This window comes from Molothrus aeneus, chromosome 10 (genome assembly GCF_037042795.1).
Source record: "Molothrus aeneus isolate 106 chromosome 10, BPBGC_Maene_1.0, whole genome shotgun sequence".
Classification (NCBI taxonomy): domain Eukaryota; kingdom Metazoa; phylum Chordata; class Aves; order Passeriformes; family Icteridae; genus Molothrus; species Molothrus aeneus.
The window spans coordinates 6,991,428-7,007,495 of record NC_089655.1 but is presented as its reverse complement, the minus strand read 5'-3'; the positions used below and the strand labels follow the sequence as shown (position 1 = coordinate 7,007,495).

The following is a 16,068-nucleotide window of genomic DNA, read 5'->3' as shown; positions in this document are numbered from 1 at the left end:
AGCACCCGACTTGAAAATGATTCATGTGTGTCCCCGCTTCCTAAGGCAATTTCATTTGGAGGTCCCAAGCCAGTGTATAAGGTGTATTGAACAGTCTTTGTGTGGTGTCTCTAAGTTTCTGTTATTTGCCCTTTCTGATGTTTAATTGGGCTCCAGTTACAGTTAAATTCAGCCATGAAGTGATACCCAGCTCATCTCTCAGGAGCTTTCAGTGCAGACACTCAGGCTCATTGTGAGAGTCATTTCTTCCATGGGTCATCACAGACCTACAGAAGACTGAGGGTCACTTGAGGCACAAAGTCAACACTGCACAACCCCATAGTGGGGAAGGGACCCAACTCTGCAGGGAGGTGGCAAAGCTCAGTGGAAGGGAAGTCCATGTTCACCTGAAAGGATGTCCCCTGCAGGCCTGAGTGGCAGCCATGGGGAACTTGCTGACAGTCACAGGCTGTGCCACAGCCTGGTTTTGTGATCAAAGAGATGCTGTGTCCTTCCCTGAAACAGACCCACAGCCACACTGACCTGCTTTACTCAGTGTGCCCATCCCAGGGGCAGAGACCTGGCTGGTGGCTTTGGGGAAAAGGCTGAGGGCAGGGAGCCCATGGCTGTTTTTTCTGGGTCTGGCATGGGGTTTCCCATTCCATGCATTTTACATTTCAAAGGGACACTGGATCAGTCTCCCAGGGCAGAAGAGTAGGTGTCATTGTGATGTGGAAGAGCTGGGAAAATCCCTGAGCTCCAGGCAAACCTGAGTCACCCAGTGTGGACTTCAGTGGACTGGCTGCCACAGACTCAGGTGCTCAAGGGATAACAGAGCTCATACCCTCAATGTTCTGCTGCCATGAAGGATATTTCCCCATCTTGTGTTCCCAGTCGGGGATCGCCTGGTGCTTGTCTGCAATCTCCTGCATTTGCTGTCTCCCAAGGCAGGGTCTTTTGGTGGCAGCTCAAGGACTGTAGTGACCCAGAGTACCCCACATCAACCCCAGAAGGTCTGTGTGGAGCTCTGGAGGTCTTGTGCTCCTATCAACTGCTCTGGGCAGATCACACTGCCCCAGTTCCTCAGCAGACTCTGGGCCTTGTCCTGCTGACTTCTAAGCACAGACACAGCTTGCAAAAGAGGTCCCTATCACTTGTACAGCTCTCCTAGGCCTGTCCCTTGTCCTCCCCCAGGGAACTCTGGGATTTCCTTTCTTGCCACTTGTGATTGCTGCCTCTTGCCCTGTGACAGGGCAGCTCTCAGGAGAGTTTGGCTTCATTCTCTCCTGAACTGCCAGGAGGTGATGGAGGTGGCAGCTCCATGTCCCCCTCCATGCCTTGCTCATCAGTGCAGGCAGCCTCAGTGTCATCTCCTGCTGGTCCTCCCCATTGAGGTCCTGGAAGGCTCCTCTGTAGGAGCCCTTTCCATCTCCTGGTGGCCTCCTGGGGGTGCAGGGCATCCCTGGAAGTGCTGCTCAGGAGACAGGGACCTGTCTGACAGTGGCAGTGTTCAGAGGACAATGGGACAAGGCCCACCATTTACGGAGGCCGCTGGGAAGTTTGTTCTTCTCAGAGAGGGAGCAAAGAACTTCCAGAGGTCTCTCCCAGCTTCCATTATCCTGGGTCACCCTGCATCCCCTGGGCCCTTGAGCAGCCACCAAATGGCAATGGCTTTTGCAAAGCTGCAGCAGCAGCACAGGATTACATGGATGTACAAGGTGGTACCGGACTGGTCCTAGAAGGTCTGCAAGTGCCCCTGACATAGGCTGACATTTTGGAGGAAAGGGGCCATGTGCTGTGGTATCCCTGGAATGCCTGAGTCCAGAGCACTGTGTGCACTCATTTCCACATCAGCATGATTCAGGTCTGCCTGAAGCTCATGGATTTTCCCAACTCTTCCACATCACAATGGTTCCCACAAGCTCTGGGAGACTGATCCAATATCCCTTTGAACTGTGCTATTAGGTGAATGGGCAAATGATGCCTGCCCCAGGAAAAGGGGCCATGAGCTTTGGGCTTCCTGCCCTCAGCCTCTGCCCCAAAGCTGCCATCCAGATCCCGACCGCAGGGCTGGACACAGTGAGCAAAGTGGGTCAGTTTGTGTTTGGGAAAATGGGTCAATTTGTCTTTCAGGGAGAGATGTAGGCATGCCTTTGATCAGTGTCCTAAGTGTTGATTCCTTGTTTTCTGGAGGATCCCCACTTCCCAAGCTGAGGTCAGAGCTCTGGTTGTCAAATGCCAAGGTCAGGGCAATCCCAAACCTGGACACAGCCTTGTAGGCCTTGAGTGGGTGGAGAGCAGCCCTGTGGAGGGGAACGTGCAGGTTCTGAAATACTGAACATGAACCTGCCCTGCCAGCTAGCAGCCCAGTGCAAAAATCCAATCTTATTCTGGGCTACATCCAGAGCCGTGTGGGCAGCAGGTTGAGGGAGGGGATTGTCCTGCTCTACTCGGCTCTCCTGACACCGTACCTGGGGTACTGCCTGCAGCCCTAGGACCCACAGGCTAAGAAACACACAGACCTGCTGCAGTGGGTCCAGAGGAGCCACAAAGAGCAGCAGGAGCTGGAGCCATCAGCCTGTGAGGACAGGCTGAGAGGGTTGGGGTTGCATAGCAAAGAGAGGACAGGGCTCCCAGGAGACATTCAATTAAGAAAGGGAAGGATACCTGGCTGGGGTGTATAGGGATGGCTCAAGGGCCACTGGTTAAAAATGAAAGCTGGTGTATTTAGATTGGACATTGGGAGGGCATCTTTTTCTTGGAGACGATTGATACACTGGATTGGGCTGTGCAGAGAAATTCTAGAAGCTGTTTCAGGGGGTTTGAGGTAGATGATTTTAAGGTCCGTTCCATTCCAAAGTGATTCTAAGAGTTATCACAGAATGTTGGTTTCTACAAAGAGGAAGAACAACATTTGAGATGAAAGAGGCAGGGACCTGATCATCAGCGAGGCCTGGCAAGTGGCCACTCCCAGGAGTTTGGATGTTTCACAAACAAGGAATGTTTGTGGCCCCACAGGGCTCTGGGACCCAGCATAAAAGGCTGCTCTGCTGCAGGCTCTGCATCCTGGTCTCTGGCCTCCCTTTCCTCGAGGAACGAGGTAAGCCTGAGCCCGCTCCATCCCTCCCTGTGGGCTGAGCTGCTCTCATGGAGGCTGCCCAGCTTGATCCTTGGGCAGCCTGAGCGTGGCCCTGGCACAGAACTGTTGGAGGGCTGTCAGCCTTTCCATGCTGGGGGCTGGGGCCAGCTGGGAAGAGGGGGCTTTGTTCCAGCAGAAGGGGATCAATGGGGCTCAGCCTCAGGGGGATGTGCCCAGCAGAATTTGCACCTGCCGTGGTGTAACAAAATGCGCCGGCGCACACTGGGACACTGTCTGACACAGCCATGTCTGCTCTGCAGATGGGCTGTGACCAGTCTTTCCACAGGGCCCTTAAAGCCACTGGGCTGGCTCCTATTGCTGAAGTGGGGCGGCCTTCCCGTGCCGTGCCACTGGGAGGGCACCAGGAGGGTGGTGGGAGCTGTGGGCACAGAGTGTGTTTTGGAGACCAAATGTGTCCCTGGGGAGAGCTGAGGGACAGAGAGACAGAGCGATGCTGAGGCCGGGTGCCGCTCCCTGCTCTGTGTTGCAGCCTTGCCTCCCGCACCGAGAGATGTCTTGCTGCAGACCCTGTCCCCCACGGCCCTGCGGCCCCTGTGGCCCAACGCCCCTTGCCAGCAGCTGCACTGAGCCCTGCAACGCCCGCTGCGCTGACTCCATGGTGTACATCGAGCCTTCGCCGGTGGTGGTGACCATGCCGGGCCCCATCCTCACCTCCTTCCCTCAGAGCACAGCCGTGGGATCCTCTCTGTCAGCTGCTGTGGGCAGCTCCCTCAGCACCGCGGGGGTTCCCATCTCTTCTGGGGGCTCCCTTGGCCTGGGGGGCTCAGGCCTGTGTCTGCCTTTCCCCCGCTGCTGAGGTCAGATCTGCTGAGGCCGGGGCATCATCCCCCTTCTCCTTGGCAAATGGGCCCATCTCTTGCCCTCCCTGGCCCCCCACACCTCTTCCTTGGTCTCTGTTCTGTGCCACCGCTTTTGCTCCTTCTCATTAAAGCCTTTGTGCAGCACTGCTGGAGAGTCGTGGTCCTTTGTTCTCCTCCTCCCTCACCTCCCACCTGCTCTGCCAGGGAGATCCTTCCCTCTCCCATGGAAACAAATGGAACCCCAATGATGGGGCATTGCCCAATGCTGGTAGAGCTCCCGGAATGGATTGCAGAGCAATAGGAAGGGATTGGCAGGGAAAAGAGGAAAAGAAGCCAATGTGCAAAGCAGTCAGAAGGGAGCAGTGGACAGGGGTTGGGCTTATAAGTAATGACACAGAGTAATGGCACACGGAGTAAGCTGCTGTTCCTGTGGGAATGGTCGAAGGTGGAAACAGGTGCCCAGAGCGTGTAGCCCAGTGTCCGGAGTGAGATGCATCCAAGACAGGAGGAGGCAGTGGTGGCAGAGCAGAGTCCTGTGCCTGGCCCATTGTGAGTGGGAGTTCTGCAGCTCAGGTGCTGTGTGTGCTGTGTGCTTGCTGCGAGAAGAGTGCAGAAGGGAAGCAGCAGCAGAGGAGAGGGGTGAGAGTGTAGGCATGGTGAGGGCAAGCAAGCTGAGGCAACCAAAAGGCTCAGGTCCCACTGAGATTTGAACTCAGATCACTGGATTCAGAGTCCAGAGTGCTCACCATTACACCATAGGACCTCCTGCCCAGGTTGCCTGGGCCCCCTGTGCTCAGCCTGCCTCAGCCTTATGGCCCCAGCTCAGCCTGCCTGCCTCTCCACTGCTCTGCACATCTCACACCTGCTGCAGCCTTCCTGCACGCCCTACAGACCCTCTCCCATCGCGCCGCCCTTCAGCGCAGCAGCACAGCTCCCTGCGACCCTCACGCGCCCTCTCTTACAACTGCCGCGCTTCAAAGCACGCAAAATCTTCCCTTTCCCAAATTGCAACAAGCCCTTTCTCACGCAGGCAAACTTACCTTCCCAACTTACCTTCACACACCACAAGCCCCCTTGCCTTCTCTTCTCCAGACCAACCCCCTCCAGCTCCTTAAGGACTATGCGGAGGCTAACTTTGCCCCATCTCTACCAAAGCTCTACAAAGACCCTCTGCTGAACCCCGCACAGGGGCTGCAGCACCAAGGACAAAGCACAGGTGACACAACAAGGGCGCGCCAATGACTGACCTCCACTTCCTCTGAGGAAGAACTTCACTCACTGCCTATGCTGCACAGCAGGGAGGGCGAAATTGAATACTGCATGGCAGTGTGGTGTTTTGCATTAGGGTACCTGGCTAACAGGTATGGACCGTGTCTGTACAGGTATGTATAGACAGTGATGGGCTGAACGACATACTATTTTAAATGTTTACTGTAGGGCTGAAAAATGAATTTGGACGCCAGAAAACACAGACAGCACAGACAGAGTTTCAATCCTCACTCTCAGAATGTAACAATACATGTAAGAACGGTGAGTCACATCATACTGGGCTATCTCACAAGATCAAAACCAAGTTTGAAATTGCTTTTCGTCAGAAGCTTCCTATGGTTTTTGGTGGTTCACTTTACATCAGAGTATGCTTGAACACGGTCAAGAAGTGATGACATGTTATCAAAAACGTCGCACTTGGAGGGGCCCTCCTTGGCGAGTGCCGTCCCTCATCTTTCAGCAGCAATGGTTGCCATGACCACTTTCTAGAAGCCTTCCAGCCCCCTCTTCTGCACCCGAAGGGTAAAACGCCAGAAAGCCACTTCCCCTCGCCGGGGGGCTGTATGCAGGGATGAGCAGCCCGCAGAACAGGCTGGAAGCGCGGCTGCTCCGATCTCAGGAACTAAGTCCCTGAGTCAGTGCGGTTTACGTGACTCCTCGCCAGGCAGCGCTGCCCCCTTCACCCCACACTCACAGCGCTGCCATGGGTTCACTGCCAGCTGGGGCGAAGCAGCTTCGGCGGCAGGGCAAGGGCAAACGCCGTGCCCGTGCCTGTCCCGCCGCCTCCCCCGTCCTTCCGCTCCGCAGCCTCGCCATTCCATGTTTCTTTGCCTTTATAGGAAAAGTATGCGCAGGTCCGGGGGGGCTGCCCTGAGTCACCGAGGGCTGCGGTGCCCGCCCACACCCAAGGGGCCGGGGCCGCCGCCGGGGCGGGGTCAGCGCTGGCCGCCGGGGCCGCAGCGCCGCGGCCGAGCCGCCCGTCCCGCCCCGGAGCCCCTCAGCGACAGCGCGGGGTTCGCCGCCATGACGGGCAGGTGAGGCCGGGCACACGGGAGCCGGGCGGGGGTCTGGGCCGTGTCCGCCTTCACCGCCCTGGCCCGGCCGTGACATGTGGGGAACAGCTCCTCCTGGCCCCGGGTAACGCCATGGGGGCCTGCGGGATGGGTCGGGGCAGAAAGCTTTGCTGCCGTGAGGCCTGGACGGAGCGGGGCACGCTCCGGCCTGGCGTGCAAGCGCGGAGCTGCTGGACTGTGCCTGAGCCCTGCCCGGGGACACAGCGGAGGGCAGGGCAGAGGCAGAGCTGGGCGAGCAGCTGTAGATGTGAGCAGCCGTAGGTGTGAGCTGTGCTTGCTCAGCAGCCGGGCTCTCTGGCAGCCCGTGCCCGGTGTGCCCGCACCGCTGCCCATCGGGACCCTCCTCACTGACCTACACGCAGCCCCTCTGCCCACAGATTCACTCTCCTCTTCTTCGAGCTGGCCTTGGAGTTAACATGTTCCAGGAACTGTTTAAATCTGGAGCTAGATTCTCCTCTCGTGCTATCTGACAGTGGAGAACTCTGTGAAGAAACTTAATTAACAGTTGTAAATGAGAAGAGGAGTGGGGAAGGCATTTTCTGGCATTTTGCGAGGGTTTGCACAAGTGCTGAAATGTCACTTTTTTGTCCCATCTGTAAAATAAAACCCAGACATTTTAAGCAGTTTGTGAAAATAAGCTTGCTTTTGTGAAATGTTTTGGAGATGAGAAGCGTGAAGATGTAATACTGCAATTAGTAAGGTGCCCTTTTTAGGACACTCATCCTTGTGAGTCCTACTATGTTACTGTAGTTCTGAAGGATTGTTCTTTGTGATTAGGAATACTGAGATGGATTCAGAGCACTTTGTGTATAAATATTCACTTTCCTTTTGTGTCAAGTCTTGATATTTGTATTAGGCATCTTTTTCTGATAAAAGTGGATCCTGATTAGTGGGTTGTTGGGTGTGAGAACAACCCACTAATGTGCTGAATAATTGTGTATGCTCATCTGTGATTTGGGAATGTATTATTTTTGGTCTCTGTGATGACAAATTTATGCTCTTGGGTGATTATACATGCTCAAAACTTCTGGGTTTTGCCTCATGTCTTTAATGGTCCATTTTTATTTTTCTGATGTGTGAAACAGGTGTGTATTTACAAGTTTACATTCATTTTCTTACAGGTAGAGGAAGACTCAGGAGCCTTAAATGCTCACAGGTCATGGGTACCCATCCAGCTCTTAAATGGAGAAAGGATGGAGAGGACTTGGAAAGAACTATGGCTATATGAAGCCAGCTGATTTTATTTTTTCAGAACTGTGGCATGGTACTGTTTAGAATGACAGCCTTATCTGGAGTGAAGGCACTCATGAGGACAGTGGGAAGTGCTGGTAGACAGTAATTGTCTTCTCTCCATGCTTCCTCTGAAATTTGCCTGTTAAAGTGTAATACTGCTCATTGGAAGCTCTGATGTGAAGCCTTGGCCTGGGTGGACAACTCCAGGGTACTGAGACACTGCAAAGTGTGCAGTTCAAAGTGATGCAGGACTTCTGTTCCCTTTTCCTTGGGTTTCCTTCACAGGTCTGTTAAAATGAGCAGGCCTTGGCTTTAGCTTGTGAAAAGTGAAGGTGGGTGTTATTTAATGTTTTTAGAACTGTTTGTGCTGGGAAGTTTGTCAGCTGTGAACATTTATTTCTAAAGTTCTGTCTGCTGTCATTCCCAGGACAGGACAGTTTACTGCAGTTGTTTGTCACAGCTGTAACTCAGCTGGCTGTTTCCTTGTTAATAGTATCATCTGTTTAGGGTCGTGGTTTCCCAGCAAAGCTTCACAGTGTCTGTGTAACTTGCACTGCTCAGCACCTTGCCTGGCCGATGCCATTGACAAACACCGTGTTCAGAGTTGTTTTCCAGGCTGGGACAGACTCCTATGGCATTGCAAAGAATTCAGCATTGAGAATGTTCTTCCTTAGATCCAGCTAGGGGTCACTCTGCTGAGTGGTACCCAGATGTTGTTCCCTCTTTGTTATCTGGTAGTTATTCAAGTCTGCTGACACTATGTAGTCAGATGTTCTCCAGCTTTTGGGACATGGGATTTTCAGGGTTCTGGGAGGAGATGAACTGTTTCACAGCTGGGGCATCCCCACAATATCCATCAGTGGGAGCCATCCTTAGCCAGGAATGGTCATAAATGTCCCTTTGGTCTTGGAACTGTTGACACAGGGACTGATTGTGTTGTTTTACAGTGTTCTAAAGTGAATAAGACTGGAAAACATGGGGTGCTGAAACAGTATTCTTTTTCACTTCACCTTTCTTATAAAGCAGAAATATGAAAGGACTCTCTTCTAGATACTGTGATTATAGATACGTTATTAATATTAAAATACATGAAAAATAACTCAATTTTCATTGTGTTCTGTTTCATTTGGCTGCAGAGAGCATCTCCTGAATTAAAAAAACTGCAGTGATTTGATTTATTGATTTTTAGCATTAGGGAAAAATATAAGTCCAGGAAAAAGAAGTACATCTTTCTTTTTTTTTACTCATAGTAAAAAAAATTACTAAAATTAGGTGACTATCTAGCAAATTAAATGCATATCTTAAACATATCACTAGTTACATTTTTACAGTGTGAGGATTATGCTTTGCTAGAGAAAACTGATAACTAGATAATTGGATCTTAGAAATAGTATTTGTGCCAGGTCTGGGCTGGGCTATTAGGGAAATAGAGGAGGAGAGTCACCTCCCTGACCTGCTGGCCATACTCTTTAGTTTTATGAGGTTACATGTTGTTTTAACTACATTTGAAAACTAATTCTGTGTAAGAGATAGTGTATTAGATGTAAGAACAGCGTGTTTCTAAGCAGTCTTTCTGTGATTTCCAGTGTTGCTAAATACAGTTGTTGTGATTTTTGGAGCATTTAGAAGTTAACTATGGTACTTCCTTACCAATAAATAAGGGAAGACTGCTTCTAGAATTGTATTTGATGTATTTAGTCCATCTGTTCATTTTGACTTTTGCCTTTTTGAGGATTGTTGGAGTTTGGGGTGGAGTTGATTAATTTTGTTTGGTTAGCTGGATTTTGTTGTTTTATTTTTCTTTGTGATGGGCTTATTCCTTAGAAAGAGGATCTGTGAATGACCAGTGAGCAAAATGTTGTCAAATGCCCAAAGTAGAAACTAAACAAGAATGGAAGAGAGTTTGCTTTGAGACTTTGCTGCTGTGATGTTGATCAGAAAACTCACAGGTGAAATATGCCTGGGCTGTTTTGTGTTGCCTTTAGAAAGTAAGCTAATACAAAGCCCAAGAAAAAATATTTCCCAAGTGCATGTTTCAGAGCATAATCATCTTCATAAGAAATTTTTGTTATCACTATACTTAGTCAAATTGGGATCTGGATACGCCTATGTACTTCCTGTAGTCAACAAAAGAAGAGCAGCTGCATTTACAGATATGCTTATTGATTGTTCTTAATCCAGTGAAGGTAAGAAATAACAGTATATTATTTTCAATTTGGCTAGCTAGTTAAATACTTTTTAATTCAGTAGAGAGCTGCTTCTGCATTGCATGAAGCAGTTGCAAGTAAAATGGGTTGAAAGAAGAGGGAGTATAAAGGACAGTATTACAAAAGGTTCTTGGTGCTGAATAGACAGTAGCTGCATTAAATAAGAGATGTTTTATCTCTCTGAGTTAGGAGCAGCCATTTCTGCTGTTTGCATTGAAAATGTGGTTTTAATCTTAATATTTCTTTCTAAATTTGCTCTCTGTTGCTCTCTAGATAGGAAGGTCCTTAGTGTATTCTGGGGCCATAGAGGTCCTTCTCTGAGGAAAACCTGAAATGTCTGAAAGAAGTCTGGCTGCTTTCTTCTCTGCTTTGGCCCAGAAAGTAACCACCTGTAAGAGTTTGGCATCAACCCTGTCTCTTAAAAGCAATCTGTCAAGAGGGAGAGAAAAACAAACCCATGCATTTTCACTCTGTGTGTAAGGTGGCAAGAGAGGAGTGAGTGAGTGAGTGAGTGAGTGAGTGAGTGAGTGAGTGAGTGAGTGAGTGAGCTTGTGTTGAAGGATGGGAAGACAGGAAATTTGCTGTTGAGATTTTGGTTTTTTTTTCCTTTAATTCCCTCATCTTCTCTTTTGAAGAAGACAGTCATAGTTTCCATGAAAGAGTGATTATTTGAAAAAAATAGAATAATGTCATATGAGTCATTTAAAATCTTAAGTGTTTGCGAGAGAAGGAGGGTTTTTGTCAGATTGCTTAAGGATGAGGGAGATTACTGTTGTGGTGATTTAATTTTTTGCTAGAAGTAAAAAGGTGATTTAATATTACATTTTTTAAATTGTTTATTGCCCTAAAATTTCAAAGATCAGCAGAGACACCCAGTATGGAGGACATTTTTATTTATTCCATTTGCATTCTAAAATAGAAATGGATAATCTACACTACAGTCTGAAAGAAATGGTAGTGGCAGATTGCTGTCAGGTCAGGAGCTGAAACTCTCAAGGAAATGGGGGGTGCATTGTAGATTTTAAGGCTGCTGATTTGTGATTTTAAAACTAATTTGTTCTTTATTCATGCCTGTTCTACTGGGCCCCAGTAAACCCTTCTGTTTTTCTTTAAGTATCAGAAGGGATTCCTGCTTGTTAATATTAATTTAGAACTCATGAAGTCATCAGTCTTCTCATTTTTTTCCTCTGTAGCTTGCCAAGTTGTATTTCATGCTCATGCTACAAAAATCCTTTCCCCTCCCTTTCCCTCCCCTTTTGTTTTCTTACAATTTACTAAAAAGTAATTTGTTAATAATGAATCTTAGGATATTTTTCATGGTAAGGCTTGAAGGCCAGAGAGCTCTAGAGCCTGGAATGCCAAGTATGTTCTTCCTCCCTGCTTCCTGACCCTCTGCTGCGAGCGGCTGCAATGAGGCCGGAGACCAGAAGTGTTTGCAACCTTGTTTCTTGGAATATGCTTTGTCCAAGTGGAAGGAACAGCTCTGTTGTTTACAGTATCTTAGGGCATGGTGTAGTACAGCAGCCTGCAGGGAAGTACTCGGAGATGCTAGGGTCAGATACTGATCTGCAGTAAACTGTAGTCTTTGCTATCAAAGCTCTAGTAATCTGCTTTGCCTTTCTCCATTTCGCTGTGTTTTTATCAGAAAGTTTTATTGGTTTAAGTGTCTTAATTATGTGAAGACTCAAGGTTTATTTTTTTTACCTCAGTTGTGACATTTATACAGATGCATTCTGCAAGGCTAGGAAAGAACGAGGCGCTGCTGTAGCCCCTAGTGTGCTGCATTAAGTAAATAATTCCTAGTGGAATACAGGAAAGAGGCTGTCACATCTTTAAGAATATGGCAGAATGGCAGAGAGGCAGTGCTTGATGGGGTGTCTGTGCATCCTGCTTCAGCTCTTCTGAAATGTAAACGCAGCAGCCCAGAGGAAGGTGACTCACTGAGTGTCGTGCTGCCGGTGTCGCTCCCGTTGTGTCCCTGCATTCCCTGCAGAGGGGCCGGGGTGCCATGGCCGGCCTCAGGCTCCGGGGGCTGGCAGCCTCCAAGCTCTACCAGCGCCGGCAGGATCGGCTCAGTGGCACGGGGTCACTGCTGAGCAGCAGGACAGACACGGCACCTGGCACTCCTGGGTATGTCTCCAAGATGAAGGGAATGGCGTTGTTAAAGCATTTTCCAGGATTTGGTAGATTTTCGGTTCTGGTGGTGGGGCTGCTTTATTTAAAGTGAGAATTGTTGGCACAGAGCCAGAAGGGAGGAGGTCAGTTTGTTTGCATTTCCAAGTAGATTAAGAAGGAAAGGACTTTCCTGATGAGAAAGCTTTCAGTTTTTAACAATAACAGGAAGGCAACAATGGAGAACCTTTCCCATTTCTGTGCTAGACTGCTCAGAACCAGCATTAGTGCTTGTGTTGGTTTTGCATGGCCTGGTTTTTGGTAGCGGGGGTGGCCACAGAGGTGGCTTCTGTGAGAGGCTGGTAGAAGCTTCCACCATGTCTGGCAGAGCCAGTCCCTGATGGCTCTGAAGATGGACATGGCCAAGGCTGGGCCACTTAGAACTATTGGTAATGCCTCTGTGATAACATTGAAGAAGAAAATCAAAAGAAAGTGGGGCACAATTTTTTTCTAGTCAGAGAAGAGAAGAAAGTGAGAACACGTGAGGGAAACAACACGGACACCAAGGTCAGTGGAGAAGGAGAGACAGAATGGGCTCCGGGTGCTGGAGCTGAGATTCCTCTGCAGGCTGTGATGAGGACCTTGGTGAAGCAGCTGTGGCCCTGCAGCCCCTGGGGATCTATGGGGGATGCAGAGATCCACCTGTAGCCTGTGGGAGAGGTGCCCATGCTGGAGCGGGTGGATGCCTGGAGGAGGCTGTGATCCAGGGGGAGACCCAGTGGAGAGAGGGGGCCCTGCTTCCAGGCTGGAGGAGGACTGCACCCCATGGAAGAGTGACCAATGCCACAACAGTTTTGGGAGGACTGCTTCATGTGAGATTGGAACCACGTTGGAGAAGTTCACAGAGAACTGTCTCCTGTGAGAAGGGACCCCACGGTCTCACAGGGGATGGGCTCCTCTCCCAGAGCAGTGAAAGAAACCATGGGTAATGAACTGACCAAAACCCCCATGCCCTGTGTCCCTACGCTCTCCATGGGAAGGAGGGAGGTGTTGGGAGAAAAAAGGTATTTTAAGGGCTTATTTTACTTCTCATTATCCTCCTCTCACTTTTTTAGTAAGAAATACACTTTGTGCCTCTAAGTTGAGACTGTTTTGCCCTTGGAATGTTTTCTCCCAGTCCTTATCTCAACTCGTGAACTCTGTTTAATTTTTTTCCTCTCTTCTGCCCAGCTGTAGCAGGGGAGGGTGAGTGACTGACTGACTGGGTGCCTGGTGTTTGTCCAGTGTCAAACTGTGACAGTGTTAGTGGTGTTAATGGTGAAGCATTTGGGCACTGTGGGAGTAAAATAAGGGTGAAATGCAGTAATTTTTCAAAATGTTGATAAAATTCTATCATTCTTTGGGTTTTAGGGTTCAGTATTCAATTCTTTACCTGTACTGTTAATAGCAAGTTCATTGATTTTAGGTTTTGTAAATAACTCTAAACCAGCTTCAGAAACCAAACCTTTCAACTGTAGCTGCTTCATGAGAACGTGTAAACCAGAGCTTCTTAAATCTGTCCAGGCAATTCCATTGCTTGATATGATCATTATTTTTTCCAGGCTTCACATTAAAATTTTCCCCTGAATTTTCATTAGCTACTTTTGTGCAGGAGGTAAGTTGTAGGTACACAGTTTGTGGTAATGGCCAAGCCTCATCCCCAGTGGGCACAGCTGTGAGCAGCACTGACAGCAATGAGCCATGGAGTGCCCAGGGGCACTGCCCAACCACCAAAGGGAGCAGAGGGCACACAGGTGCAGGGCATCAACAGGAGGGGATAAAAGGCTGGGCTAAAGAACAAGAAGGGCAGATGCTTGCAGCCTTCTGAAGAGGTAAGGTGTTACTGTGTATGGGTTGAAGCTTTCTGAAATTGTGTGGTGATACTCTGTGTATCATGGCCGTCTCAACTGCTGCATATGCTGTGGCAGTAAATTAGCAGGAGTTAAATCAAACTTAGTTTCTTCCATTTTGGCAGAACTGTGAGCTACAGCAGCAATATGGCATCTGAAGTCTGAGTGACTGGAGAGAGCAGTGAGTGTCCAGGAGAGATAATTTTCCTTTTCTAGCAGTCAGTTCTGACTTTTAGACTTTTCTTAGCAGTAAGTAGGCCTGATGCTTATCTGGACATGAGGAATTAGTTTGGCTGCTCAATATGAGTTGTGCATCCCTCACTAAAACCCTCCTTTTCCTGCTCTTTTCTTTTTAGCTAATAGCTCTTAGTTAGTTGGTAAGTTTTTTATTTTTCCTACAAGAAGCTGTGGGTGTGAATGTATGAGAATTTAATGAGGAGGGGGGCTAACAAGAGGTGAAGGAAATGAGGATGCCATTGAGTGGAGACAATGCTGGTCAGGAAAAGTGAGAAGCATGGAAGAGGCCTGTGAGAGGAAGGAAAAGCTCTGAAAAAGCAGATGTACAAGTAAACTGAGTATGTTTTTCACATCATAGTTCTTGAAGCACAGTAAGCATAGAGCCAATATATTTTGGTTTTATTGAGCAGGTCACAGTGCTGACAATTTTAATCCCTTTGAGATGTTGCTCTCCTGAATAATTTTATCCATGGGTTTTGAGTTAGTGATAATTTTTCCTTCTCCTTCCTGATAGGCCTTGATAGTTGATGTCTTTTCTTCAGGCAAAGGAGAGTCATCCAGCAGTAGTGCTGCTGCTAGTTGGTGGTAGTTGGTGAATACATGTGGGGAATGATTTGTGTTGTCAGTGCTGGTAAACAAACATCATAGTTAAGCTCCTTTGAGCTAGTGGAAGTGAAGAAGAGAAAGATTTAATGTGTGTAAGGAATTATTTCTCAAATAGACATTCTGGATGAAGTGGTACATGCTTGATAATAAAAGGGTGGTTTTCCTGTGTAAGAGGAATATTTTATTTAAAGCCTGTATATTTCTTTATGTTGTTGATACTTACCTGGGCTGAGTGGACTCTGCTAACTGTGTGTCTTTACAAGTAATTGGTCATCATTTACTGGCAATAAGTATATCTTGGTGTTGAGAGGGACTCTCAAGTGTCCATGGCATAGGACTTTTTTCTGTGTGAATACCAAGAGATTTTTGTTGGTCTCAAAAGTCTGCCTGATGTGCAGCTTCCTGCAGGTCAGCCATACAGACAGACCTTGTACTCTGGCCTCAGCTGCAATATGTGCAATTTTTTTTTAACCCCTCCAGTTTCTACTCGATTGCAAATTACTGTTGCTGGTAGGCCCAAGGAGAGATTGGGTTTTTTCCATATTGTGACCATAAGTTGCATTTGTATGTTTTTCTTAATTTTGGTTATCCCTGTGTTCTAAATAAGAAAGAAAAATGTTTATTTCACAGAGAGTTTGGTGGCTGCATCATCAAGGAAGATATACTGAGAGAAACATCCTTCATTTCTTACTTAGTCAGTGAAAAAGTATTCAGCATGAACTTAAAATTCAATGCAAGCATAAGGAGAAATGCTGAAAAGGTTAAGCTATGCACATAGTTTACCAAATGCACAACAAATCATGCATTAAACAAATGGGAAATATTTTTTTCCAACATTTTATGACAAGTTTAATAATAACCATACTAAAGAGGTTTATTCAGTTTGGGAAAGTTGTCCAGATAAGTCAATAGCAAAGAGATTTTGGAATGATAAGGGTAGCTGGGGGCTGTTTTTCAGCCCTAGTTCATGAACTGACACTCTTCCTCTTTCTTCTGGTCTTTGCATTAGTCATTATCTGTGAAATTAATCAAAAAGTCTGGTATTGTCTCAGCAGATTTCATTTGTATCTTTGGCAACATTGCGGGGTTTAAGTGAGTAATTCTCAGCTGTGCTGTGGGGGTGGGAACCATCCCCTCTCCTGGAGTGCTCTCATTTTTGTCTTGGCTGCTGCTGTCTGTGGCGCAAACAAGTGGCGATAGCTCTTCCAGTTTATCATATCTGTCTGTGCATACATACTGGAAATGTAATCATATTGTGATATTTTCTGTATACACTTGCTCCTACTGGTAGACCAGCATGAGCAGAAAACACATTTTTAGTGTTCCCCAGCATAGGTTTTGCTCTCTGCTGAGGTTTGGATAATGCCCTGGGTTCTTGTATCTCCAAGTATTGCCTTGCTTTCTTTTTGTAGTATCTGCAAGATTTTGAGTCGCTATTAAACAATTCTTCATTCAGCATTGTGAAGAAGAACTCTATGTGACACTTAAACCAAAAAGCTTTTG

General features: G+C 47.9%; 1 protein-coding gene and 1 non-coding gene across 2 annotated transcripts in view; one reads left to right on the top strand and one right to left on the bottom strand.

Annotated features, from left to right (window-relative positions):
- Nucleotides 1-4,630: 4,630 nt before the first annotated feature.
- On the bottom strand, nucleotides 4,631-4,702 carry TRNAQ-CUG (transfer RNA glutamine (anticodon CUG)). Its single transcript has one exon. It is a non-coding gene; the product is annotated as a tRNA-Gln (tRNA).
- Nucleotides 4,703-6,141: 1,439 nt separating this feature from the next.
- The window catches only part of LIMS2 (LIM zinc finger domain containing 2), a 29,099-nt gene continuing 19,172 nt past the window's right edge, over nucleotides 6,142-16,068 (top strand). The window contains exon 1 of the mRNA XM_066556416.1: nucleotides 6,142-6,242. Within this exon, the coding sequence (XP_066412513.1) occupies nucleotides 6,232-6,242 (11 nt within the window). The 5' untranslated portion in view covers nucleotides 6,142-6,231. The remainder of the gene's footprint in view (nucleotides 6,243-16,068) is intronic.